We start from the raw sequence: 27,624 nt of genomic DNA, 5'->3' as shown, positions 1-27,624 counted from the left end.
ATGATAATTCAATTCAGTCATAGTGCTGAATGAAGCTTTCGACACTCATTTCATGGAGTGCCAACTCTTTAATGAGCAAATAGCAATGTATAAAAATAATGAAAAACAGCTTTATTTAATCCTAACAAAACCCATCTTTCTTTACTACAAGAAATATGGGCGCTGTGTAACAGTTAAAACATTATTTCTCTAATTTAGGATTATGTGTATGATACACTGATTGCTTGGATATTAGTTTTCACAGACAATCATTTTCACTACTCAACCTAAATTTCTCATTTATATATTGATCAAACTTATTTTGATTTATCTTTGTTTCTGAATAAAAATGCTTTATTATGAGGAAATAAAGAAAAGCTCTGTTTTAGCACTCTGATCATGCTTACTCACATTAGGCTGTGATGTAGGGGTGACCAGGGAGGGAATTAGAGAGTCTTGGGGTTAGGCTTGTGCTGTGAGATCCCTGCTGCCACATGGTTATGAAATTAACCAGTGGACAGGTACAATTATGTATATAATACATTATAACTTCTATGTATAGTGTAATTTTCTGTATGTTTTTGACTTGGGGGTAGATTATGAAAAAGTAAAATACAAATCTAACACATAAGGTTATTCTTATTCTGATTTTAATTTAGGAACAAGCAGAACATCTCTCAATATGTCACACACTTTGTCATGGTTATTTAGTCATATCTTTTTGGCACTTGTGGCCCTCCATATCACCGTTCCAAGCTCCTGCATGAGAATATGCCGATACACACTCCATACCAGTTGGCGGCAATGACAGACTCTTTCGTTGTTTGCCAACCGTTTACAAACAAGAAGAAGAAGAAGAAGCAGAAGCCAGTTTAGACGTAGAAGAAGACAGCTGTAAGCCCGCGCAACACAAGTCGCTGTGGCTGTACAAGTGGGTTTCTTATTAGAAAATGTTCGTGTGTCTGACAAACGGTATGTGAGCCTTTATATTATTACAGCGAGACAGGATATGAACGTAATTATCAGCGGGAGAAACTTGTTATACAACTTTTAGTATGCAGGGTGTTTACGCTAGTCGATAACATGTAAAGTGGTATTTTTGTTTGAAATCAATGTGATCTGATCAATGTGACTAATATGTACTAATCCAAACACATATCAACATGTCAAACTGCATCTTAGTAGGCTGACTGGTAAAGTCTGTTATTGGATTGAAACGATGTTTTTATAAGGCCTATCAGAGTTAAGCTACTATGTAATGTAAGCTCTTAAGTGTTCATAAGAATTACGAATAAGTGCCTTTTGTAACTCTCGGGTAGACAGTAGGAGTGTCTATAGTTAAAATCTCTGTCTTTGCCTGATGAGCACCGGGAAGACATAGGAACATTATTTGTTTCTTTGTCGCGCAGTTTTAGGCAGTTAGAACTTCTAATAGAGCAGTATTGCCCTTGAATTGTATTAGTTTCCTCTCACACACACTTAATCACGGCTTCTTTAACTGTGCAGTAGCTGTGTTGCAGTTATGTGTTTAACCTAATCATATTTTCTAATGTTACGGGTTTTTAATATTAATTAATATTGAGAGTGGGCCACTCTGCTGCCAATAGACCTGTCCACGTTTGTATTCCATGTCTTTTGTGTGCAGCTAGCCAGCAGCTTAACACCTTTGTTTGACTGCTGAGCACGTCAAACAAAAGAAAGAGATCTTTAACTGTGAATGCACATGGATATGGAATTTTTAAAATGATGTTTAAGTCCAGCACACAACGTGTGTGTAACATTAGTCTTTATAAACGTCAGTTTCATTGTTTATGTTCTTGCAGGGATTCAAATTGTTGCATCATGTTGATAAGCCCGGAACAGGAGGCACTGATTGATCGGGTGTTTGAAACCTATCTGACAGATCATCATCACAATGACATTCTCCAACTTATTGAAGAGACTGAAGATAATGAAGACACTCATCGCCCTCTAGTGGTTAATGCCATGACATTGTTTGAGGCCAATATGGAGGTAACGTTAACACAGGTTTCTGTGTTTGGCATATAGATAAAGTAAGCCCCTTGAGATTTGTAAATGGTAAATGGCCTGTATTTGTATAGCGCTTTACTAGTCCCTAAGGACCCCAAAGCGCTTTACACATCCAGTCATCCACCCATTCACACACTGGTGATGGCAAGCTACGTTGTATGTCTGTTTAAAAAAAAAAAAAGGAAAAAAAAAAGTCATGTGTCATGGTTAAACTCAGAATAATATTATTATAATCCCGGTTCCTAAAATGATGGGCATTGGAGTGTAAAGTTTAAATAACACAGAAGGCAATGATTTCTAAATCTCAAACGCACATTTATTCACAAAAGCACCTCAAAAACATATCAAATGTTTAAACTGACCAAACTTAACATTTTAAGTTGGGAACTGTAGAAGAAAAGGCTGGAAAAGTAAGTGATACTAAAGTGAAGCAATCATAGAAACATTTTGCAACTAATTTGATTCATTGGCAACAGGTCAGTAACATGATTAGGTCTGAAAAGAGCTTGGAGAGCTAATGTTTCTCAGAAATAAACATGGGCAGGGTTTCACCATTCATCTGCCAAACACTATGTCTACAAATTATGGAATATAGACTTTTTATATCTCCTTATATACGGTACATAATATCAAATAATTCTGAGGAGCAGGAGAAGTCTTTGTGTGACAAGTCTGGAAGCTTGTGATCTTTAGGCCTTCAGGTGGCCCTGCACTGTCAGCATGTGCTTAGGAACACTGCCAGAAAACACTATTTGTGAGTACAGTTCATCATGCCATCAACAAATGACATGTGGAAAAACTATTTGCTTACTGATTTCTTCTTCCTTTTTCTGCATATTTGTCACTTTTAAATGTTTCACATTAAAGTTTGACATGGTCAGGTTTTATTTGTCTTAGTTAGGGTATATCGATGGTGGGGATACTTTTTTTTTTTCTGTTAAGCCGGGCTTTCTGGGTTAGCCTCTGTGAACGCTCATATAAAAGGGGTCTTCTTCAGTTCATTAATCTTTTTATACACAAAAATCATCCCTAGGAACACCGTCGAACATGAGACAAGAGATTAATCCTTTTGGGACTTAGGGCACAGAGTGGTTACTTATTAGTTAATTATTATATTGCTGTTTAAACTGGATAAATTTAAACATTAAATGTTACTATCCTATATCTTAATAAAGGAGATATGGTTTTACAGTGGATCAAAGTGAAATTAAATATGTTAAAATTAATTAATCTTCAATTGACTATACAAAGATATTTAACTATGTATAATTAGAGGATATTGCAATCAATTGAAAACTGATAGCATAGTTTAAAAAACAAAACAAAACAAAAAACTTATTTTGGGGTGGCAGGGAGTGCTGCTTTTTGGCACCAGATTATTAAAATAAATTGCAAAAGTGATATACTAAGATTAGGGCAGACAGCTTGAGTAACAAAACGATAAATCATCTATTCATTTTCTTCTGCTTATATGAAGTCAGCAGCCCAAACAGGGAAGCCCAAACCTCCCTCTCCCTGTCCTACCTTCCTCTGGTAGGACATGTCCAGCTGGAACAGCTTACCCAGTAGGCGACTGCCTCATGTGGCTCCTTTTAATGTGGAGGAGCAGCAGCTGTACTCTGAGCCCCTCCCCAATGACTGAACTCCTCACCGTATCGGTAAAGGATCCATCCAACCCTCAGAGAAATCTAATTTATGCCACTCGTACCTGCGATCTCATTCTTTCGTCTTTAATAGAACTAACAATAATATGTTAACAAAATAATCAGGCCCACATGATCAGATTTATGTTTCTCAACAATGATGCTCCATCTGGTAAAAAGACAAACAGTATCTTATTTTATGGCTTAGCTGACATGTCTGTACTTGAGTTTTTTTTTTTTTTTTTGCATTTAAGAAAAAATATTTTCTTAAAATATTTATTTTTTTAACAGATGCAGTTAAACTATTAAAAAAGGAATTTTCTAAATTGGAATCCAGTGAGCAGTTCATTCTGAAACATCGTTGTTTTTCTTTCTTGAATATTTAGCCTCTAAGTATTTCTTATCCAATCACTCCATTTATTATTTTGACATACTTGCACTTCATTATTTAATGTGGATTTGCACTAATGTCATGTTGATTGTACTGTCTTCCCACAGATTGGGGACTATTTCAATGCATATCCCACTGATGTCCTGGCTATATTTGATAAAGTATTAAACAGAAAAGCCAAAGCGGTAACAGACGACGGCTCACTCAAACATAATGAAGGGCAAAGAAAACAAGAACAGAGATTGGTCCACACTCTTCATGCTCGCATCACAGGTTAGTCATGCAGTTATACTAGTTACAGCTTTCAGTTTGCATTGTGAGCAGGAATGGACTATGTCAACCAAAATGCCGTCAAGCCTAAATATACTGAGATACAAATCTATGCTGTAGATCCGGGCACTCTCTGTGAAAGCAGCACAAAAGCAGTTTTTTTTTGTTTTTGTTTTTTTTTTAAGATGGTGACCAAGTAATGTAACTTTATATTAACTTCATTGATTCAATTGATTACATTTAAAAGCAGTTTATTATTGTAGTTTTCAGGAAGCTAAGAAAAAGCCTTTGTATCAGTCTGATTTTTAAAATATTTAACTGGATAAACTGTTATTTTAATTAACTAGAAATAGTTGCCTTTCTTTGTCTGCATAAAGAGTTCGAGTGCTTAATCAGACATGTATATTTTAAAAAAGATAACAATACAATTTCCCAGTTTGATAGTTTAGTAGGTGCATTCAAATTAAATTAAAGTTTATATTAATATAAAATATTTCATGTTAATGTTATATTAAAAACAAGAAGCACTCTGAGTACAAACCTCCGCCTTGGTAGCTCAATCTCTCTGGGGAGTATTAATTTCCAATTTTAGTTTGTATATGTTCCTTTTGTTTTGTTTCTGAAATGTAAAGGTGAGGTCAAATTTGACGTATTTGGTTGCAAACTATAATGTGATATTTAGAATCCTCATATACTAATGTCATTTTCTAAATATTGCCAGTTTGACCCTATTTGACCTTGAATCCCTAAATATCATTTTCTAATTGTTTATATGTTGTCTATGCAAACAGTGGCAGTAAGAATCTGAGAGTCCAATATAGGCTTACTTTGACATTTAGATCAGTTTGACTGTGAAGGAGAGGTCACAGCTATTTCAAATCTTTATTCGGCACAGTACTTTTTCGACTAATAATTGACCTTGAAGACGTTGGTAAATGCAAGCTACATTTTAACGCATTGACCCCACTCTGTACTCCTGCAACGTTTTATTCTAATTCATTCAAAACTTTGAGCTATTGTGTTCACAGAGGCACACATGGAGCAAATGGTACTGAAAATATAACCTTCTTGGCAGAGATCAAAATTTTACACAGAATCCCAACTTGGAAACAGAATTCCAACTATTGGAAACATGGTTATGCCGTCACATAGAAAAATATATTAGAGAATGACACTCAAAATGCTTTTAACCTTAGTTCCCAGATTTCAGCATGCATCTGTGCGTTAGTTGTTGCCTTAAGCTCAAAAGTCCAAGTCCCCACAGTTATATCAGTATAACTGTCCAAATAACCAAAACTGGAATTATGTATTTGTATTATATGTATATATCTAATGCAGGGGTGTCCAACTCCAGTCCTTGAGAGCTACTGTCTGCAGCTTTTAGATGCATCCCTACTCCAACACAGCTGAATCAATCAAATGGCTGAATTACCTCTTCAGCATGCCATCAAGTTTGGTAAAGGCCTGGTAACGAGCCATTCATTTGATTCAGTTGTGTCGGAACAAGGATGCATATAAAAGCTGCCGGCCAGTATCTCTTGAGGACTGGAGTTGGAGATACCTGATCTAGCGTTTATGTTCTTGCACTTAGTATTTACATTTCCTATATGGTGTACCGAGTTTTATAAATCTGAACATTATGGCTAACAGCTATATTTTCCCATTTTATTTATTTATTTATTTATTTATTTATTTAGGACAGTGCATGTTAATGAACATAAATGTTAAAAAAAAATTACATGAATGTAAACATGCCAGATTATAGCCAAAGGCTAATTTCCATCTGTTGTCCTTAAACATAAAAAAATAGACATAATAATTCATAAAAATTCACCATTCATTCATAATAAAAACTATCACCAAACTTACACATACACACCATTCTGTTCCCAAATAAAACATTAAAACTATACAACTCATACATGATCACACACTTGATTTGTCCATAACCAGTTTTTAACCTTTGCCTTAAACAAATTGAATATCGAGCATTCTCTTATGGATTGAGGAAGACTGTTCCACAGATGGCCACCCTTAACAGAGAGGACGTTCTGCCCAAATGCTGTCCGTCTGTGGGGTATAAACAAGTCTCCTCGGGTTGTAGCTCGAGTGGTCCTGTCTGAGCTTTCTTTATGCCTAATGAACTGCTTTAGTGGTGGCGGAGCAAGGGAGTGTAAGACTTTATATATTAAACAGACTCTTTTAAGTTTCACTAAGTAGTGCAGCTAGCCAAACAACAAAGAACTATTGACTGCTTAAGAGACAAGCAGTGACAGTGGACAGTAGATCCTTGGTTTCCTAAGATAAAACTCATTGGTACAGCCAAGGGCAGTACAAAATTGACCCTCTCTTGGGTGGCTCCTTATTTTTAGACTTATTTTCTACTGAGTTATCGGCTCGTCACTAGTTAGCTAACATAAACTAATGTTAGACTAAAGTCTATTGACCACAACCAACCAAGCTGGTCACGTCATGTTTTGTACTGACACAAGATGGCACTAAACATGTTCTATCAGCATTTCTTTCTTAAATCCAGCTTCACAGACAGTGTTACATCAGTGTCAGTTTTTCAGTGCAGGGCTCCAGGGTGTAAATTACCCTTTATACTTGTAGTGTTTAAAAGCAGTATGGGAGTTAGAGCCTTCAGCTTTCAGGCCCTTTGTCTGTGGAACCAGGCTCAGGGAGGGGCAGCCATCTACTGTGACCGTTTCGGGGTCACAGTAGTGAAAAGGAGTGTGAGAAGGAGAAATGCTCAGTGCATCATGGGAAGCCCCAGGAGCCTAAACCTATTGCAGCATAACTAAGAGTAGCTACAAGGTCACCCGATGAAGGCCTGACTTTAAGCTCTGTCAAAAAAGAAAAGCTTAATCTTAAAAGTAGAGAATATTACATGCCTTGACTGATTTCCTTTTTTTTTTTTTTTGTATGTTTGTCACACTTAAATGTTTCAGATCATCAAACAAATGTAAAAGTGAAGTTTCTAAATGACGGTGTTTGTCATTAAGGGCCCTATTTGAGAAAGTTATTGCTCCCTAAACCTAATAACTTGTTGGGCCCCCCTTAGCAACAACAACTACAATCAGGCATTTATGTCGACTGGCAATGAGTCTTTTACACCACTGTAGATGAATTTTGGCCCACTCATCTTTGCAGAATTGTTGTAATAGAGCAACATTTGAGGGTTTTCGAGCGTTGTTGCTTGTCACTGTTGCTTGTTCAAGTCACTTCACATAACTTTTTTTCTCCTGTGTCCAGGTCTGCCAGTATGCCCAGAGCTGACAAGAGATACAATTCCTAGGACTAGAGATGTAGGACACTTTTTGTCTGTAACTGGTACTGTAATACGTACCAGTATTGCCAAGGTAACAGCATTTCATATATGTACATGTGCTATTCAATTAAACTGAATGCTGCTTCCAACACTGCAAAAAACATGAGCAGTATACATATAAGCCACCAGTTAATAGTGGAGTAGTGTTTGAATTAAATATTTGTGAAAGGACCCAGTTGATACAACCCGTCTTTTTGGGTAGGTCAGGGTGCAACATGTGACCATCATTTTTTTATCACTTGGTCAAAGGCCTAGCATATAGTGTCATCATAAGACTGTTTTAGTGGGAAATCTTCCATGGAGGGAATTTCTTTAGCTGATGAGGCATCACAAGAAGGCCCTGCCGTCTCCTCCAGCCCAGAGTCAGCGTTCGATGACCCCACGTCACCGCTTAGTGCAATGCAGACACTACACACCATTACTGGTTGTGAATGCGTCCCCACACACTGCCCTAACAGGGGTCAGTGTCCACCAAGGGTTTGGTGGACCAGGGTGTGCGTGCAGCCCATATCCACCATAGCCTGGCATGTACCCCCTTCGCACCTTACCGTTATGCTGTATGTACCTCTTAGACCGAAGGAGGGTTGTTGGAGGGCCAGCAAAATGGAACATCTATCTCACATGTCTGTGGGCGCTCCCAGCAGACGTGTCCTGGTCCCCCCACACTCAACACTCCTGCTCCAGTGGCTCCCGGTGAGTGGAGGGTGGTGTCTGTAGAGGGGAAAGGGGTTAGATGAACCATCAGGTGCTGCTCTGCAGATGATGCACTGCAGCCTGCTCCACCACCATCTTCGCCAGCACTTCCACCAGCCGAATAGGTTGCGGTCCATCATCCCATGACTGGGTTTCGGCATCATTGTGACAAAAAGACCCGAAGCACACAGCATTACAAGTCGATTGATATTATACTTACAGCACACTTTTTGGTTTGTGCAGCTTCCCAGCTGTCCTCCCGTCAGGTCCCGGCATCCTACTGAAATGGGGAAGGCATGACCAGGTGATTGAGAACAGCTGTGTGGGTTAGCCTCCCCTGACGTCACACCCTTAAACCCACTGCTCCATCCCTCCTCTGCAGCTTAGCCTAAACCACACCTCCCCACAGACAACTTCCTGTTTTTATTCTTATTCATGACCATTATTAGTTATGTGTAACATCCAGAGAGCGAGAAATGTTTCTTAATGTCTAAAAAGCCTTCTACAGTTAAGCTTAACTGTTGAAACAGTTATTCGATTAAAAATTTCCAAAAAGGTCCAGTTTGGTTTCTTTGAGTTTTACTGACAGCCGTGTCTTTTTCCTCCTCTCGTAGGTTCTGGAATATGAGCGTGATTACATGTGCACAAAGTGTCGTCATGTTTTCACAGTGCAGGCAGAATTTGAGCAATTCTACACGTTTGTCCCACCCGTAGCCTGCCCTAACCCTGATAGCTGTAACTCATATAAATTCACTTGTCTGTCTGAAGGATCTGAGCCTGCTGCTTGCAGGGATTACCAGGAGATCAAAATTCAAGAGCAGGTTAGGCTTTTAAACATGAGCTTCTTGATTTTATTTAATTTATGTATTGATTTTAAAAATTTCTAAACATAATTAAAGCGTTAAGTTATGTTGTTTTATGTGACTAAATAAAACTTCACTTGCTGAGTGCGTAAAATATGTCATTTTTTATCGAATTGTACCCATCTTACGACAGGTGCAGAAACTTTCAGTGGGCAGTATTCCTCGTTCTTTATTGGTAGTTCTGGAGAATGACCTCGTCGACAGTTGTAAATCTGGTAAGAAACATTAATGTTTAAGAACTGTCCAGATACGCTTCTCCTGATATCTTAGTTTGTGGCTCAAGGCAAGTCGAGTTTAAATGAGTAGCAAAGCAAACATAAGTTTGTCACTGGAAATCCACATCAGTGCTGGAAATGTATGTTTTCTAACTCTTATAGATGTTTGTAGTGAAAAATGATGCAACAAAGGTAGTTGTATTATGATTACTTTGCCAAAATCAGAACTGAAAATAAAATTTTAATAGTTAATTTATCTCATGTATTGGCTTTTGGACTGTATGTTCCCAGGAGATGATGTCACTGTTTATGGAGTGATGTGTCTGCGCTGGAAAACATTTTATGATGGCGCACTTTGTGATGTGGAGTTGGTCCTCAAAGCTAATAACATAGAGGTAAACAACCAGCAGGCTGCTGCTGGACAGCTTGTAAAGGATGCTCAGGAAGAATTTGAAGAATTCTGGAATAGCTACAAACATAATCCTATAGCTGGTATGTATAATTTACTGTGTAAGACTATTTTATTTGTGTATCTTGCGCTATATCCATTTATTTTGTTTCCCTCTCTCTTATTTGTAGGTAGGAACCATATCTTATTGAGCCTGTGTCCACAGGTTTTTGGCATGTATGTAATTAAACTGGCAGTGGCCATGGTCTTGGCCGGGGGAGTTCAGAGAATAGATTCTTCTGGGACCAAAGTTAGGGGTATGCGATTTTTCTCCTTTTTTTTAAAAAAAATTCTTAAATAATACATATTAATATTCTTAAGTATCTGCAAAGAAGGACTCCTACAAACCAGTAAATAAACTTTAAACATTTCTAAGCTGTGGCTTTGAAGTGGAATCTGGCCCTTTGCAGTTAATTTTCTTTTGAACCAACCATCAATCCAATTTCTGCCGCTCATCTGGGTTCTGGTCGTGGCTGGAGCAGAAAAACTGAAACTTCCCTTACCCCAGCCGCCTCCTCTAGCTCATCTGAGGGGACACTGAGACATTCCAAACCCTGGGCCTTCTCCTGGTAAGACAACCGGAATACTTCACCTAGGAGAAGTCCATGAGGTATCCTAGTCAGATGTCAGAAGAACCACCTCCTTTTGAGTCCCTCTCGAATGACCGAGCTCCTCACCCTATCTCCAGGGGAGAGCCCCGCTACGCTTTGCAGTAAACTCATTTCTACTGCTTGTGTCTGGAACCTCATTCTTTTGGTCACTCCCCAGAGCTTGCGACAAGAGTGTAGGAACATAGGTTGAGTGGTAAATGGACCGCTTTCGTTTTATGCTCAGGTCTGTCTTGTCTACAACCGATTGGTATAGCATCCGTATCACTGCAGACACCTCTCCAATCAGTCTCAGTCTCGCACTCCCCTGTCCTCTCACTCGTGAACAACAAATACTTGAACTCCTCCACTTGGGGCAATAACTCATCCGTGTCCTGGAATCGGCACTCCACCCTTTGCCGACTGAGAACAATGGTCTTAGACTAGGAGTTGCTAACTCTCATTCTCGCCGCTTCACACTCGGCTGCATACTGCTCCAGTGTGAGCTTGAAGTTCCCCACCTGATGAAGTCAAGAGAATCACATCATCCTCAAAAAGCAATGATGAGATTCTGAGGCCACCTGTGGGCTCACCACCCACAGGAGGGGCCACAGAGATGGTCAGCCCACACGAGGACAGACCCATGTTGCTTTTTCGGGCCCTTCAATAGCTTCATGAAAATTAAAATTGTGACTGTCTTGTGACAGAATGTAAACTCTGACAAATCAATGCCTCTATGTTGTTTTTTGTGTTTTACAAATGGCCCTCTGTGAAATGTGTGTATTCATGATTTGCTCCTTCTAGGCGAGTGTCATATGTTGCTGGTTGGTGACCCAGGCACAGGGAAGTCTCAGTTCCTGAAGTATGCTACCAAGATTATGTGTCGTTCTGTACTCACAGCTGGAATTGGCTCAACAAGTGCAGGTAAGTCCTGCTTTTCCCTTTTTTAAAAAAAAACAACAAAAAAACTATATATATACACACACAAAGGAGACACAAAATGCCGCTGTTTATTATTAAGATTTTTTTATTAAAAGAATCCAAACCTACATGGCCCTGTGTGAATATTGTATCACATCTTGGAAAACTCAGTTCAGTTTCTCTAGCCACACCCAGGCCTGATTATTGCCACACCTGTTCTCAATCAAGAAATCACTCAAATAGAACCTGCCTGACAAAGTGGAGTAGGTCAAAATATCCTCAAAAGCCAGGCATCATGTCGCGATCCAAGGAAACTCAGGAATAAGTGAGAAATAAAGTAACTGAGATCTCTGTCTGGAAAAAATTATAAAGCCATGTCTAAAGCCGAGGGACTCCAGCGAACCACAGTGAGAGCCATTATCCACAAATGGAATGATCCAAAACACACCAGCAACCTCTGAATGGTTTAAGAACAACAAAATGAAGACTTTGGAGTGGCCTAGTCAAAGTCCTGACCTGAATCCGACTGAGATCCTGTGGCATGATCTTAAAAAGGTGGTTCATGTGCAAAAACCGTCCAATGTGGCTGAATTCTGCAAAGACGAGTGGGCCAAAATTCCTCCACAGGGCTGTTTTTTTTTTTTTTTTTTTTTTTTAAAGGTGTTGTTGCTAAGGGTGGCCCAACCAGGTATTAGGTTTAGGGGTCATCAATTTTTCACACAGTCACGGGGTCAGCATCATCAATAAACACTAGTGTCCCTGTGACATTGCCAGCCATGCACGCCCAAGCCATCACGCTGCCTCGACTTTGTTTTCTCTTCACCATGGAATTGTTTCTATGATCCTCCACCACTGTTGTGTCTTCCATGGACATCCAGGTCTTTTTGCGTTACTGAAGTTCACCAGTGCTTTCTTTCTTTCTCATGAAAGAAGGGAATTGTTTTTCAGTCCAGTGTCCAATTACTTGTGATCCCTTATAAAAAGAAGGTGGCACATGTTAAGGAGCTGAAACTCCTAAATGATCAATCCAATTGGAATGTGGATACCCTCAAATGAAAGCTGAGAGTCTACACTGTCCATGTCCATTATAACTATAATTGGAATGTTTCAGTAAACAGGTGAAAAAATATATATATATTTTTTTTGTGTGTGTGTGTACCTGTTTAGACATACTTGTGGGGACCAACAGCCCTTGTTGGGGACCAGGATTTTTGTCCCCACAAGTTTGAAGAGACTTTTGAGACTCAAAATGTGGTTTTAGTGTCAGGGTTACAGTTAAGTTATGGTTAGGTGTTTAGAAATTGTGGCTCAGTTTGTTTTTCTTTAAAACCTCGGTGCACGGTCCTAGGATTTGGCTGTAATATCTTGTTACCCCTTGGTTCCTCTTCTTCCTTCTGCCACCATTCTCCTCCTCTTCTTCGTCATCTTTTGTGCATACCATTCTTGTGTATTATTGATATTGTTCATCCCCCCCCCCCCCCCCTAACCTCCTTAACCTTTAATTTATTATTTTTTTCGTAGATTCATACACATGAAATAAGTCTGTTCAGGGCTCTCCTGGTGTTTATTTTACTTTCTCACATGAAGCACTTGTGGTGGTTTTTCACATCTCCTCATCTCTGCTCCTGTGGCACCGAAACAGTAGGCCTTCAAACCGATTTCTTTATTGAAGCTTCCTTTATTTATTTCACACTCTTAGTCTGTTAACCATACATCACATGGATGTAACCTATACCTTTATTTAGATCAGAACAAAGATTAAGACAGCCAAACCACATATCTCTTGTGATGTAGTGAGTGGACGATCGTACTAATTTGCTGCTGCACCTCGGGCTGGATTGAATTTGAAATGCATTTGTAATATTTCTCATTTCCCAGTTGTCTCTGGGCTTCCAGTCTGTACTGCTGCTTGTCCATAATTACAATTTTTGAGCCTTTATCCGCCGGCTTAAGATGTTCTGCTTACCTTTTAATTCTCTAAGCACCCGTTCTTCCTCCACCGTAAGACTGCCCTCCCTCCCCACCTGCGGCCGAAACGAGTGGAACAACCGAATATCTCTTTTTATTAGCTCTTTGAGCGACTCGCTCAACGCCCCCCACTCCAGTTCCCACACAGATGGTAGGACGAAGGGCTCCCTGTGGAAGTCGTCGGTTTCAAAATAGTCTTGTAGTTTCGGGCTTCTATGGTACCAATGTAGGTCCCGGCGAAGCTTCTCACGTGAAATTTTTTTATGGCGCTGGAATGAAAGTCAGGCCCTTCTCTAATAAGCTTATTTGTGCTGCAGACGGATTAAAGAGTCTTGATAAGTTTAAAATATTAGAAGAAGAAGGCCAAGTTAAATCTGGCGGGGGAGTGGAGTTTCTCCACAAACACCATAGGCTTGTTTGCTTTAATTTTCCAATCCTGTAACTTGAGGCTTGCTCGCGCCAAATGGTATGTAGGCGTGTGCCACGCAACCCCGCCACTCCCCGCTCCGACACCTCGCCCGGTCATCTCCTCGTCCCGTGTCAAATCTACCTGAAGGTGCTCCCCCGCTCGCATTTTCGGCCCTACGGCTTTAAAATCGTCAGCAGACCCGTCACCTTCGCTGCCGTCCTCACTCAGCTGGAAATTTACATTTAATTTAAAATGGTGGGGATCTGTGCGGTCCAGTGAGTCACTGCTCATATTGGCCGCCTGGTCCTGTTGTTGCGGGACCTCGATCATCATTTCACCCACTTCCTCTCCACCTGTTTGGGTAATAGTTTTGATTTTTAACCATTTTTGCTGATTCGCTGCGGACCCGTCCTCCACAGGTGGAGCTTACATGTTCGTTCGCTCGCCTACGGGAGGAGACGAAAAAGGGCCTGAAGGAGCGGACCGCGGAGGCATCGCAGCAGGAGCGGCCCGGGGGGGATCACACCTCCCATGTGGAGTTAAATCCACAGGGAATCACACCAGGTGGAAAAGAACTCCCCACTAATGATTTTCTAAAAAAGTCAGTTTAACAATTTTTTCCCCCCAAATTGAACTCTGTGAGCGGGCTAAAATTTGTCCCCAGCGCCCGTCACTTGGGAGAGCTGTGAAAAAACAAAATCGCCTTTTTCCCACTGGTCTGGCCTCGCGTCCCTGACATTTCGCGGATCTCCTGTTTCATCAGAGAGATACACACTACTGGGGCCAGGAGAGAACAAGGCATTAAATCATTTCCTGAGAGACGCCCAATCCTGTGGGCCTCTCCCAGGATAGGTTACCATTAAGTCACATGGGAGCGCCCGATGTGCTCCCATGCAACATGCTCCTCTCAGGTACCAAAAACAAAAATCCTAAAACTGTGTGGTGTCACTCCCACCTTGTCATGCATTCTACTCTGGGTGTTACTTAGATATCCCATCTGTCTGAATAAAATGAGACTGTTCAGTAAAAAAAACTAATCAAAATATCAAAATAAATATCAAAAAAGGAAAATAAAGGGGGGGGGGGGGATAAAAAGAACTAAAACTAAAACCGAGACACTAATTAGTCACTGGGTAGGGGAGTGGGCTCCGTGAGGGCTGTCACGGACCAAGGGGGAGAACCCGAGGACTGAACTGAAACCAAGATTCACTTATTTATACATAAATAAAGAGCATTAATAACTAAATAAAGCTCCATATGAGAAAAAAAATTAGTAAAATTAAGATAAATAAGTAATCAATATAAAAACCAAGTAGAAAGGGACCCTACACTCCCCCACCCACCCCCAATAAAGTAGGAGATTTCACTGTGATGCATTCAAGCACCCTAGGAAAAAACAATACTATTTCTCTTCACCTGTCTAGCTTTACAATATGAATGCACACCATATTGACAGCGATCTCGGTCATAAGGAAATGGTTGGGGGAAGACACTCACCCTAATAAAACCAGGGGTCTGGCCCTGTCGGTCAGCGGAAGGCCCAAAAACAAGGAAAGCAGATTGCTTATGTACCGTTTATAGTTTCTCTTATTTAACTAGGCTTTATGATCCCTAAGCTTCTCCTTTTCTCCTCTGTCCCACCAAATTAGGGGAATACAATATCTCCTAGAGTCTTAATGTAGTCTTAACATCCCAGAGCAGGGTTATTTCTCCTCGGGGTTTGTCATAAACTTTATCAGGTCCCCGAAAAGGTTAGGCTTAGGGTCATACAGCCTGAGTAGGGTTATCTTCTAAAAATCTCACAGACTCTGAGGGTTCTTTTAAACAAAGAGGTTAGGTTTAGCTCTTTATACGTCCTAGAATGGGACTTCCTCCTCGAGGTTCCCCCATGGACCGTTCCCAGCCCTCCCAAAAAAGTTTAAAATTCGGGTTATATTCTCTGGGTCGGGTCATAATTTCCCACAGTTCTCTAATCCTAACCACTATGAAACCATTGCTTTCTTTTTTAAATCTATTCATTCGATATAACCCAGACAGTTTGTGTAACCTGAGGAGGGGCACAATATTATGAGGTGCCGTAAGGGACATTATTACTGAAACGCTCTCACACACACTACTGAAACGCTCTCACACACACTACTGAAACGCTCTCACACACACTACTGAAACGCTCTCACACACACTACTGAAACGCTCTCACACACACTACTGAAATTTTACCTCTCACACACACTACTGAAATTTTACCTCTCACACACACACTACTGAAAAACCAAGGCGTTTCAGTTGAACAGGAAGGCGTTTCAGTTGAACAGGAAGGCGTTTCAGTTGAACAGGAAGGCGTTTCAGTTGAACAGGAAGGCGTTTCAGTTGAACAGGAAGGCGTTTCAGTTGAACAGGAAGGCGTTTCTTGACAAGGAAACTGAAGGAAAAAGTGGTAGATTTCAAACAAACCACTATACAGATGTCTACTCAGCAACCTGCTAGTAGCCTAAGTGAAGCAGCTGCATTACTTAACAATATATAAGCCTCAGCATAAGTCAAAATTTAGAATAGCAGACGGGCATTATCCTGGTTAATTTTTTTGGCATATTTGCTTTTTGTCTTTTTTAGCAAAGAAAAAAATATCTTAAAATCATTAATAAAACCAGGGAGAGAAGGCTTAGCGTTCCTCCATTTAGCACAATGGATATGATATTTACTCAAAAGTATGATGATGACACCCAACGCTAGATGATCCATATAAAAAAATTTATGATTCAATTCAATTCAATTCAATTTTATTTATATATTTGTAATTCAAATAGTGGCACATCATTAATATTTAGGGAAATCCAATTTTTTTAAGTTGCACCAAATGCATTGTGTGATAGGGTGTAGAAAAAAAGATGTTCTAGGGTTTCATTTTCATCAGTACAAAAAGAACACTGATCCACCTCAAAACCAAATCTCTTTTTTAGTAATTCTGCCACAGGATTAATTTTGTTTATTACTTTAAGTGTGTTTCTTTAACTTTAGGTAGAATAGGCTATTTCATAAATTTTTAGTATGCTTTATCCAGTATATGAAATAACTAAATTAGAACCATGCAATGTAACCATTCTGTTGTAACTATGAAATATTTTGTCTTTGAAGAAACTACTAATAAATCTATTATTGCATTTTTATCAAACAGCTGACATTGCCCTAGCAATAAATTTGGGAGCACTGATGGGAACTTATTGTATATCATAAAACTTTTAATCAAATGAAGCAGAGGCAGTGGGACCAGTTCACAAAATTTGTTATATTCTCTTTGAGAACAGTTTAGACAATATTTTTCTGAAAAGTCTGTGTAACTTAGAATGACACCGTTATCATCCAACAAATTTGTTATGAATATAATCTTTTTGTTTAAACCAGTCGCTTTTGTAAATTGATTTTTGATTAAGTGTTATTACCCTATGATTCCATAAGGTTTGATCATGGGGAGAAGTTGTGGGTATATCTCATTATCTCAGATTTTAACCATTTAATTCTAAGGGTGCCAACCATAAATTCTAATTCTGGACCTTTGATACCACCTTTATTGTATTCCTTCACAAGCTGAGATCTTTCAGTGTAATGGGTTTTATTCCTCCACAAAAATTTGAAAATAACTGTGTTAGCCATATTGATGTTTTTAGAGGAGATATATAGAGAGTGACAAGGATAAATCAATTTGGAGATGCCTTCAGCTTTAGATAGGATGTTTCTGCCAAAAATAGCGAGGTCTCTGGTTAACTAGTGGCTAAGTGATTTCTTCATCTCCATTATACGGTTAGAAATATCAGTGTGTTCTCTGCTAATTAGGTTTTTTAGATATTATCAGCCCTATATATTTAACTTTAGATTCAACTCTAACCAAAGCTATTGAGGAGTCAGAGCTTGTATGAATCGGGAGTAGTTCACATTTTTTGATACTGAGAGATAAACCAGAAGCTTTAGAGAAAATTTAGTTTTCTCTACCACGTATTTCTCTTTCAAAAATTAAATGTATCATCTGCGAATTGACTTATTTTGAAGTCTTTATTAAAAATTGATATTCCTTGTATGTCATTAGAATTTTTGATTAACAGTGTTAACAACTGAGTTGCCAATATAAAAAGCTTAGGGGAAACAGGACATACTTGCCGAATTCCCTGTTGCACCTTGAATCCATTCCTTGATTCAAGGAAGCTAAAATATTGTTAAGTAATGTGGCTGCTTCACTTAAGCTACAAGCACAGCCGTCCCCAACCCCCAGGCCCTGGACCAGTACCGGTCTGTGATTCGTTTGGTACTGGGTCGCAAGAGTTGAGGCTCGAGTTTGAAATTTATTGTTTTCAGGGTATTTATCGTTTTTTAAATTTTTATATCGTTTATATTGTTAACTCGGTTTCCCTGGATCTTTTCCCGTGTGTTATAAATAAATCTTCTTTTTTTTGGAAGCGGTACTGGTTTTATTTTATTGTATTTATCCAAGACAACTTAAAGGCCGGTCCGTGAAATTATTGTCGGCCATAAATGGTACGTGGCGCAAAAAAGGTTGGGGACCGCTGTACTAGCAGGTTGTTGAGTAGACATCCTTGTAGTGTTTTGCAATATACCACTTTTTCCATCGGTTTCCTTGTCAGGAAACAACTTCCTGTTCAGCGGAAATGCCTCTGGTTTCAGTGGAGTGCGTGAGAGATAAAATTTCAGTAGTGTGTGTGAGAGCGTTTCAGTAGTGTGTGTGAGAGCGTTTCAGTTGTGTGTGTGAGAGATAAAATTTCAGTAGTGTGTGTGAGAGATAAAATTTCAGTAGTGTGTGTGAGAGGTAAAATTTCAGTAGTGTGTGTGAGAGGTAAAATTTCAGTAGTGTGTGTGAGAGGTAAAATTTCAGTAGTGTGTGTGAGAGGTAAAATTTCAGTAGTGTGTGTGAGAGGTAAAATTTCAGTAGTGTGTGTGAGAGATAAAATTTCAGTAGTGTGTGTGTGAGAGGTAAAATTTCAGTTGTGCGTGTGTGTGAGAGCGTTTCAGTAATAATGTCCCTTACGGCACCTCATACAATATGACCTTGAAGGAAACCAGTCTTTTTATTAAAAATGTCTTTTCAGTTCATTTCAGTAAGGATGTCAGACACAGACCCATGGCACAGCTGGTTAGGTATTTAGGAGTTCTGGCTTAGTTTTTTTTTTTTTTTTTTTTGAAACTTCGGTGCACGGTCCTAGGGATCGGCTGTACCGTCCTGTTTCCCCTTGGTTCCTCTTCTATCCTCCTGTGCATACCTTCTCATGTATTGTTAACCTTGTCCATCACCCCCATTTCTTTAATCCTCTCGAAACACTGTGATCTCCATCAAAGTATGGCAAAGTACACACTCAAGTCTCACCCACATAGGTCTCCCAACACCCTCTGGAGGAGATTCAGCCTCCAAAGATAACGTTTTATCATTTTGGTTTTTCTTTTTCATAATAAAAAACATTTCCACACTCATGCGGTTAATTAATCACAATATGACAACATACTGTTAGTATTTAAATCTGTTTGTTCAAACAAATGCTCCCATGCAATTCTGTGGAGGGAGCCTAGAGTTACTGGGATTTCACACTGTGTGTCACTTTTTTTTGACCTTTAGCCTTTTGATGGTTAGGGTTAGGGTAAGTGGCTAGGGAAAGCATTATGTCAATGAGATGTCCCCACAAGGATATGAATACACCCATGTGTGTGTACACACACATAGTTAGGTCCATATATATTTGGACACTGAGACAAGTTTGTTTTTTTGTTTTTTTTGTTTACTGAAACGTATTCCAATTACAGTTATATAAAATTATTGGGCACATAAACAATGTGTATTAACGAAAAATGAAAGGGGGGAAAGTATTGAATACATGAAGAAAAATAGGTGCAAAAAGGAATGGAAAGACACGGCACCAGCTAAAATCTGTCAGATTAGAAAACAATCCTGTCACTTAACACTTGTGAGTTAATATTATCTGGCTCAGTCTCAATTGATGACCTATACAAAGATGTCATATTTGCAAGGTTCCACTTCCCAGAAGGTGAAAGAACAAAATATCACCATGACCCAGCCATGACCAGGTGCTCCCCTGCAAGATTTCAGACAGAGGTGTAAAAAGTAGTTTTATGAGCTAACCCTAACCCGAGTTCATAGATGGGGCCCATTATTACACGTAACTTAATTTATGGTCATGTATAGCTTGACTTCTTTGTCATGTGTGTTTGTAACAACTTTCAGATACTGTTCATCTGTTGTAAGCAGTTTTTTAGGTCTGCCACTTTTGTCCTCTACTTGTCAGACATGTGATTAGTATTATATGTAAAAATATATAGTTAATGTATTACTTCATAAAGTGAATGTGTTTCCAAAGGACTGACAGTAGCAGCTGTGAAGGATGGAGGTGACTGGCACCTGGAAGCAGGAGCCCTGGTCTTGGCAGATGGTGGTTTGTGCTGCATTGATGAATTCAACAGCATCAAGGAGCAGGATCGCATCAGCATCCATGAAGCTATGGAGCAACAATCTATTAGTGTTGCTAAAGCTGGGTAGGACTCTCATGCATTTACATATAAATTCACATCACCAGAAATTAGGAATTTCAAACACAGAATGACCACGATCGTATACAGTGCTGTGGAAAACTCTTTGCCCCCCTCCTGATTTTCTTTCTTTGTTTTTGTTTTTTCATCTTTGTCACACTTGAATGTTTCCAATAATCAAACAAATTTTAATACTAGACAAACATAACTTAAATAATGATTTCATTTATCACAGGAAACCTACCTGGCCCTGTGGGGAAAAATAATTGTTAAATCATGAATTAAAGAGAACATGGAAAAACTAATCAAAGGCTAATTTACATAATGGAAATATAGCACTGTCTGTTAAGCTTGATTTAGGAAATAAGTGCTTAAGGTTTTAAAAACATGTTTAGCGCCAGCTTCTGTCAGTACTGAACATGTGGTTGGTTGAGGCTAATTGACACACATTAGTTTATGTTAGTTAACTAGTGACAGAAATGATAACTCAGAGGAAAATAAGGACACTAAAACTAAAAATCAGTTTAAAGGGCTCACTCCAGTACTGCCCTTGACAGCAACAATGAGTTTTATGTTAAGAAACCAAGGATATAGTGTCCACTTTCATTCTTTCTCTTTAGCAGCAAGTGGCTCTACGCTGTTTGGCTAGCTGCACTCAAACAGGATAAATCCACCTGTTAGCTGTAATGTTTGGTTTTGTAAAGCACTTTATGAATGAGGAGTGTGTGGAGGAAGAGAGCCTGTTTAGGTTCTCCCTAACCCTAGCTGAATCCAAACTGGGAGCTGGTTTCATAGAAGAGGGGCCTGAAAACTGAAGGCTCTGCCTCCCATTCTACTTTTATATACTCCAGGAACAACAAGTAAGCCTGCAGTGTGAGAGCGAAGTGCTCTAATAGGGTGATATGGTACTATCAGGTCATTAAGATAAGATGAGGCCTGATTATTTAAGTCCTTGTATGTGAGGAGCAGGATTTCAAATTCAATTCTGGATTTAACAGGGAGCCAACGAAGGGAAGTCAATATAGGAGAAATCTTCTCTCTCTTTCTAGTCCCTGTCAGTACTCTTGCTGCAGCATTCTTATTGTAGGATCTACCTTACAATTTAAAATGCCTTGAGTTGTGATTTGGGGCTATATAAATAACATTGAATTGAATTAAAATAAATTGAATTTTGGATCAACTGATGGTTTTTAGTTGTAGAGTTTTTGGACATCTTCTTAATAACAAAATTCGTTAGTCCTACCTAAAAATAATAAATGCATGTACTAGTTTTTCAGCATCACTTTGAGATAGGATGTTTCTAATTTTAGACATATTGTGAAAATAGTTGAAAGCATTTAATATGCACATTGAAGGCCATATCCTGGTCAAAAACAACTCAAAGATTCCTCAAAGTGTCACTGGAGGCCAAGGTAGCAGCTGGAAATGATCAGCTGACAGGGGTTTCAGGGAATACTCTTAAAATGAATTTTTTTTTCAATGCCGTATATCAGCAAAAGACTCTCAAAGTGTTTTTTGTTGGTTTTGGGGCAGACACAGTCTCTAAGGAGATGCAGGTTTTGGGGGAATACACTTTAAATTCAAAATTGCTGACCAGCAGGTTAAGACTGACCAAATATGACGTTTGTTGTAGACCTCTGCCTTATTAATATTTACTTACTTTTGATAATGTAGTTTATTATCATTGGAGTCTTATTGTCTTGATGTTGCTATTGTTGAAACTTTTTTTGTTCAGTATTGTTTATTTTAATGATTTATAAAAAATGACCTCATTTTTCTGTTCTTAAATATTCTACACTACTAGCAAATATAACCTTCATTGGGCACTAATTAATTCTCCTACTGAAGTAATTTTAGTCATTATAATATCTATGCAAACTCTCCTTAACAATGTCCACTTTTAAGTATGTTCATAAGGTTCTGGCATCTAGTCACGGTTATCAGTGGCTCGTTTTGTGTTTATGACCTCGTCCACTCATGGGTGTTTAGCAGGGTTTCCTTTTTTTTCTTGTTCTACTTGTGCCAAGTGGCTCATTTTGTTAAGACCTTGTTTATGACCTAGTCTACTAAAGGCATGCTCATTGGTATTCAGCAGAATCTTCTCTTTTCTTTCTCCTATTGGCTCATTTTGCTGAAGAGCTACATGTGAGCTGCCAGTTTAGATAGAACATCATTTAATCCACCGACAGTTTTTTTTTGTTTGGTTTGTTTTTTTCTGGTTCTCCTCAACGGGGCCTCAGGACCAACTCACTCCACTTTCCCAAACAACAGCTCAGCTCATGGGTCTCATTTACAGTCTTCTACATTCCTCTCCTTCCTATCGTTTAAACATTTACTCACCTTCTAAGTTTGTAAACATCTCCTAAGTAGCACTGAGATCTTAACAACTCTTTTTTCCCCTCCTTTTTTTATTTACAGTTATTTCACACAACAATACTGTACTCAAACTCTCACAGCAATATTATACAGTATTTTTTATACATATTGTCACAAAACGGCTGTGTGCAGGCAGGAAAACGACCCAAACGCAAACCTCACCGAGACAAACGTGAACTCAAAAACACAGCTTTATTGCAGGCGTGGAGGTGAAACAAAGAACAAAACTAAACTGGGAAACTAATAATAACAAACTCATGGAAGACAGGGAGAATAACACACAGCTGGGGAGGGGGGTTGAAATTCTTTTTTACCAAATTTCCCCTTGTGGGACAATTAAAGGATTATTCTATTCTATTCTATGAGGGAAGTGGGAACACATGGGGAAACAGCTGACACACATGAACATAATGACGTCACAGGGGAGGAGTAAAACTGAACACACTGAACATAGAACACAGGACCTCTTCAAAATAAAACAGGAAACATAATGAAACACAGACATGACAACATGAACTTGACGACAAAAGACATGCAGACATGAAACGCATAAAGGACAAGGGAAACTTAACACAGGGGTAGAAAACACAAGGGGAATCTAATACAAAATGAAATTGGATAAACTAATAAATCTCCTAATCCACATACTGGATTATTTAAATGGATCATTTTAAGTAAAAAGTATTTACTCATCTGTTTTGTTTTTTGTTTTTCTGTGTGATCCACTGCTCTCTCTTTCTGCAGCATGGTGTGTAAACTGAATACCAGAACTACCATTCTGGCAGCTACCAACCCTAAAGGCCAGTATGATCCCAACGAGCCACTGTCTGTGAACGTAGCTCTGGCCAGTCCTTTGCTAAGTCGTTTTGACCTGGTTTTAGTTCTGCTGGATACCAGAAATGCAGAGTGGGACCACATCATCTCCTCTTTCATTATGGAGGACAGAGGTAGAAGAAATGTTTTTGAGTTGGGAAGTGAAATATGACTAAAACAATAAACTCTGCTGTTATAAAAAATTGGTTATTATTGTTCTCTCACATACCCTTCAATGGGGAGAACGTGGTAAAAATGCCCCTTCTCTTTTTTTCTTAAGGACTACCTGATCAGTGTTCGAGTCTGTGGTCTATGGAAAAAATGAAAGCTTATTTCAGCCTGATTAAACATTTAAAACCAGTGATGTCAGAAGAAGCCAACTGTATACTGACACGCTACTACCAGCTACAAAGACGGAGTGACGGCAGCGGTGCTGCCCGCACAACTATTCGCACATTGGAGAGTCTGAGCAGGCTGGCTGAAGGTAAGATGAGAAGTTTGACTTCAAACTTTTTTGGTCATATTTATTCATAAATTGAGTCTAAGCCAAGTCATTGATTGTGGTCAGGTCTAAAACGAGTCCTCTGATAATATTTTACACACTGCTCTTGCAGCACCGAAAGGCATACAAGATGTTTTTATTCCTTTTTTTTTGTATTAGGTATCATTTTCTAAGTTTTGAATTATTATTTTTCACTTACAATGTAATGTTAACAATTCTGTTTTCTCTCTGAGAACTTGCTTCTGCTTTTTTGGGGAAGGGCAAAAAGTGTGTAAACGTATAAAAATACGCCCTGTGGGCAGTCTTTAACCTTCAAACTCAACCAGAAGCTTGGGGGTCCTGTGCACCATCTTTGCTGTTCCTAGGACTGCATTCTTCTGGACAGAGGCTCCAGCAGATCCCAAGAATGACACGTGAGATCTGCTGGAGCCTCCCGCCCAGTTTGGTGGTCACTGCCCCAATACTCTGATTCCCATGGGGACCATTGTTGCCTTTACCCTTCATATCTTTAGGTTCTCTCTCAGTTATTGGTATTTCTCAAGCTGCTTGTGTTCTTTCTTCCTGTTGTTGCTGCCACTTTAGTATAACTATATCTATCACTGTAGCCTCTTTCCTCTGCTTGTCCATCACTAGTATGTTCGGTTTGTTAGCCGTCCGTTTGTATGTAGAAGTCCACATGACTTAGCTTGGCCTTTCTCAACCACCCTAGGAACTGTATCCCATTTTGGCCTTCGGACTTCTCAAACTCTGCACAGATTTTCATCTGTACTATGCTAGCCCCTTTGTTATGGTGTTCCATGTATGCCCTGTCTGCTAGTATCTTGCCACTCTGCTTTTATGTGTTTGATTGTCTCAGGAGTGTCTTTGCACAGCATGCTTTGCCTTAGGGCTGGGTATTGTCACTGATTTCTAAAATCGATTCAATTCCGATTCACAAGGTCCCGATTCGATTCAGTTAGAGGACTAGATCTTGAAGGTTAAAGACCATTCACAGGAGCGAGTGGAGATTTGTTTTTTAATTAAATATTTTAATCAGTTACTAAACATTAATCATATCATTCTTTAAAAGCAAAATGATTTTAAACTAAAGTTTTGTTAACTGTCAAGTTGCTGATGATATGTAATAACAATAAAGCTTGTTGCATGTACAAATCTGAAAAAAGTGGAACGGCAGCAGTGGCAGAGAAATTTTTGCTAATTTTACAGCCCATGCCAAGCTCATGTACAGAGAGACAGTTACCATAGAAGACGCTGTCATTGCTGTTTCTGTTATGGAGTGCTCTATGCAGGTAAGGCTTTTATTTGTTACTTTGAAAATTAAAACCTGTCTATGAGTCTCTTTCAATTTAAAGGGTTTTGTATTCATTGTATTTATTTTAGCAGGAAATCCCAAAAGATTGATTCTGTTCATCTGGACATAGCGTCCCAGCTTTGACAAAAGTCCAGCTGGGATAACCACATTTATTCAGGGCCTTCTTGATGTGATGTTCTTCTGCTTCCCTGGCTGTTGTGTGAGTGGGGATGGTGTTCGCTCTGTGTTGTAGCATCCTCATTACACCCAGTTTATGCTCCAGTGGATGATGAGAGTCAAACCTTAAATACTGATTCGTATGCGTATGTTTACAGTACACATCAACTTTTAAATGTCCCCCATTACTGATGGAGATCTCACAGTCTAAGAAGGCTAACCTGCAACTTTTCATATCCTCCCTGGTGAATTTGATGTGGTTTTCCACCGAGTTAATGTGATCCGTGAATTGTGGCACATCCTGAGATTTGATTTTCACCCAGGTGTCATCCACATACCTGGACCAATGACTTGGTGGTGTTCCAGGGTAGGATAACAAAGCCCTCTTTTATACTTCTTAGGATAAATAGGAGAAGTTTTGCGAGCAAAATTTGTTGTTATCAGTTGACTGTAGTACTGATCCTGGCATTTATGCTCAGTCAGGCCAAACACGTTTTCACACCACTTGTATGTACTATGATCATTATACTAAAATAATTAGCAGGGGTGTTTACTAAAGGTAGGATACTAAAGTCTGTGCAATTTTTTGAATGAAACCAGCTGCTAAAAATAAATACCACATCTGATCATTTCTTGCATAATTTTTTGGTTTTCATTGCCTTTACTGAAACAGAATCCCAACATAACCGTGTCTAAAACAGTTTTACTTGCTGAAAATCTACTCACATTGAAGCTGAGACTTGATGCTTTAGCCTAAAGTTGTATACAATACGGCAAGCAATCTGTTCGTTGTATATTATGTTGAAGCTCCCAATTTAATTGCAGATATTCAAGGCTCTGGTTGCCTAGGTGACCCTCTAATGCAGGGGTGTCAAAGTTAGGGTCCGGGGGCCAGCGTTGGTCTGGCAAGACTCCAATCTGGCCCACTGGACATCTCTGAAGAATGTAGAGGAGGACATAAACTTTGAATTGTATGAAGTGCTTATAAAGACTTCCCTCACAGCTATTCATACTACACCAAAGTAATCAAGAAATGGATAAACAGTTAAACGAGTGAAAAGTTATCACTATCTACTATGAATAAATAAATGGGGACATTTTTTGTATGATAAGACAAACTTTATATTGTTTTATAATTACAGGACAGTCTGGCTAATGAGATAACAGAACTTTTTCTATCATTTATTTTTTACAACTTAAGCCCAAAGAGTGAGTGCTGACAGATCTTTCATAAGTTACAGCAGCATTCACTTGTTGTAAATGAGTGATGAAGTCACACTTCTTTTTTGATATACTAGTTTTCAGCATTCTGGCCCACTTAAAAATAAAGTGGGCCTGTATGTGGTCCACGATGTAAAATGAGTTTACAGATGACACTCTCACTTCTAGTCTCCTTAGTTTTCCAGCTGGTTGATTGCAATCATCACTGGAACTCACCAAATATCATTCACTTTGTGGTGTCTTGTCATCATGCTGCTGTGTCAGTCTGTAACTGCATATTACGTTCTTCTTTTAGGGTGGCGCTCTGCAGGGAAATGTGAATACTTTATTTACCTCATTTCCTGCTGACCCTGTTGAGCAGTATCAAACTCAGTGTCAGATACTGCTCGAAGGACTGAACCTCCCACTGTTCCTTAAGAAGGAGAGAGACAGACTATCCAGGTGAGTAAATTGGTGGGTTTTTTTTTTTTAATTTGTTAACTTTCAAAGATAATCCTAATGTTAGATTATTACCTCCTGCTACACAACATTTGAGTGCATAAGCAGTGCTGCTAGTAACGGTCTCTTTTCTGCCAAGAAATCCCCCATGACATCCAAATCATGACCTAATGATTTGACATCCACTGATAATCTATAGTCTTTTAGGCCCCATTTTCTGTCTGTACTTGGATAAAATGTATTCAAAAACACATAAGATAACTATTCTTTGACACTTAATGACATGATTCTTTGTGATGAATGTAGCCAGTGGAGTTCAAATTGGGAGCAGATTAGAAATGTTTGTTATTTATGGATTCAACTTTGTGCACATGAGTGTTTGGAGCTATCATCATTTTAACTGCAGGTTGTTTTTCTCTTAAGGTCAAAAAGCCAGACATCAGAGGCTCCTGAATGTGATTCATCAACTACTAAACTGAAGCATCTACTCAGTGACGCAAACTCCAAAACACAC

The 27,624-nt window shown here is 39.1% G+C and overlaps 1 protein-coding gene across 1 annotated transcript; it reads left to right on the top strand.

Moving 5' to 3' along the window:
- Positions 1 to 865: 865 nt before the first annotated feature.
- mcm9 (minichromosome maintenance 9 homologous recombination repair factor) lies at positions 866 to 27,117 on the top strand. Its single transcript, XM_063495488.1, has 14 exons — positions 866 to 951; positions 1,803 to 1,992; positions 4,152 to 4,317; positions 7,570 to 7,676; positions 8,953 to 9,159; positions 9,335 to 9,416; positions 9,708 to 9,908; positions 9,996 to 10,121; positions 11,256 to 11,375; positions 20,124 to 20,298; positions 23,413 to 23,615; positions 23,762 to 23,965; positions 25,190 to 25,272; positions 26,968 to 27,117. Exons 2-14 carry the CDS (start codon positions 1,822 to 1,824, stop codon positions 27,115 to 27,117), a joined length of 1,995 nt encoding a protein of 664 aa, XP_063351558.1. The 5' UTR covers positions 866 to 951; positions 1,803 to 1,821.
- The last annotated feature ends 507 nt before the right edge of the window (positions 27,118 to 27,624 follow it).

This window comes from Pelmatolapia mariae, linkage group LG15 (assembly GCF_036321145.2).
Source record: "Pelmatolapia mariae isolate MD_Pm_ZW linkage group LG15, Pm_UMD_F_2, whole genome shotgun sequence".
Lineage (NCBI taxonomy): Eukaryota > Metazoa > Chordata > Actinopteri > Cichliformes > Cichlidae > Pelmatolapia > Pelmatolapia mariae.
This window is presented reverse-complemented; position numbering and strand designations above follow the sequence as displayed.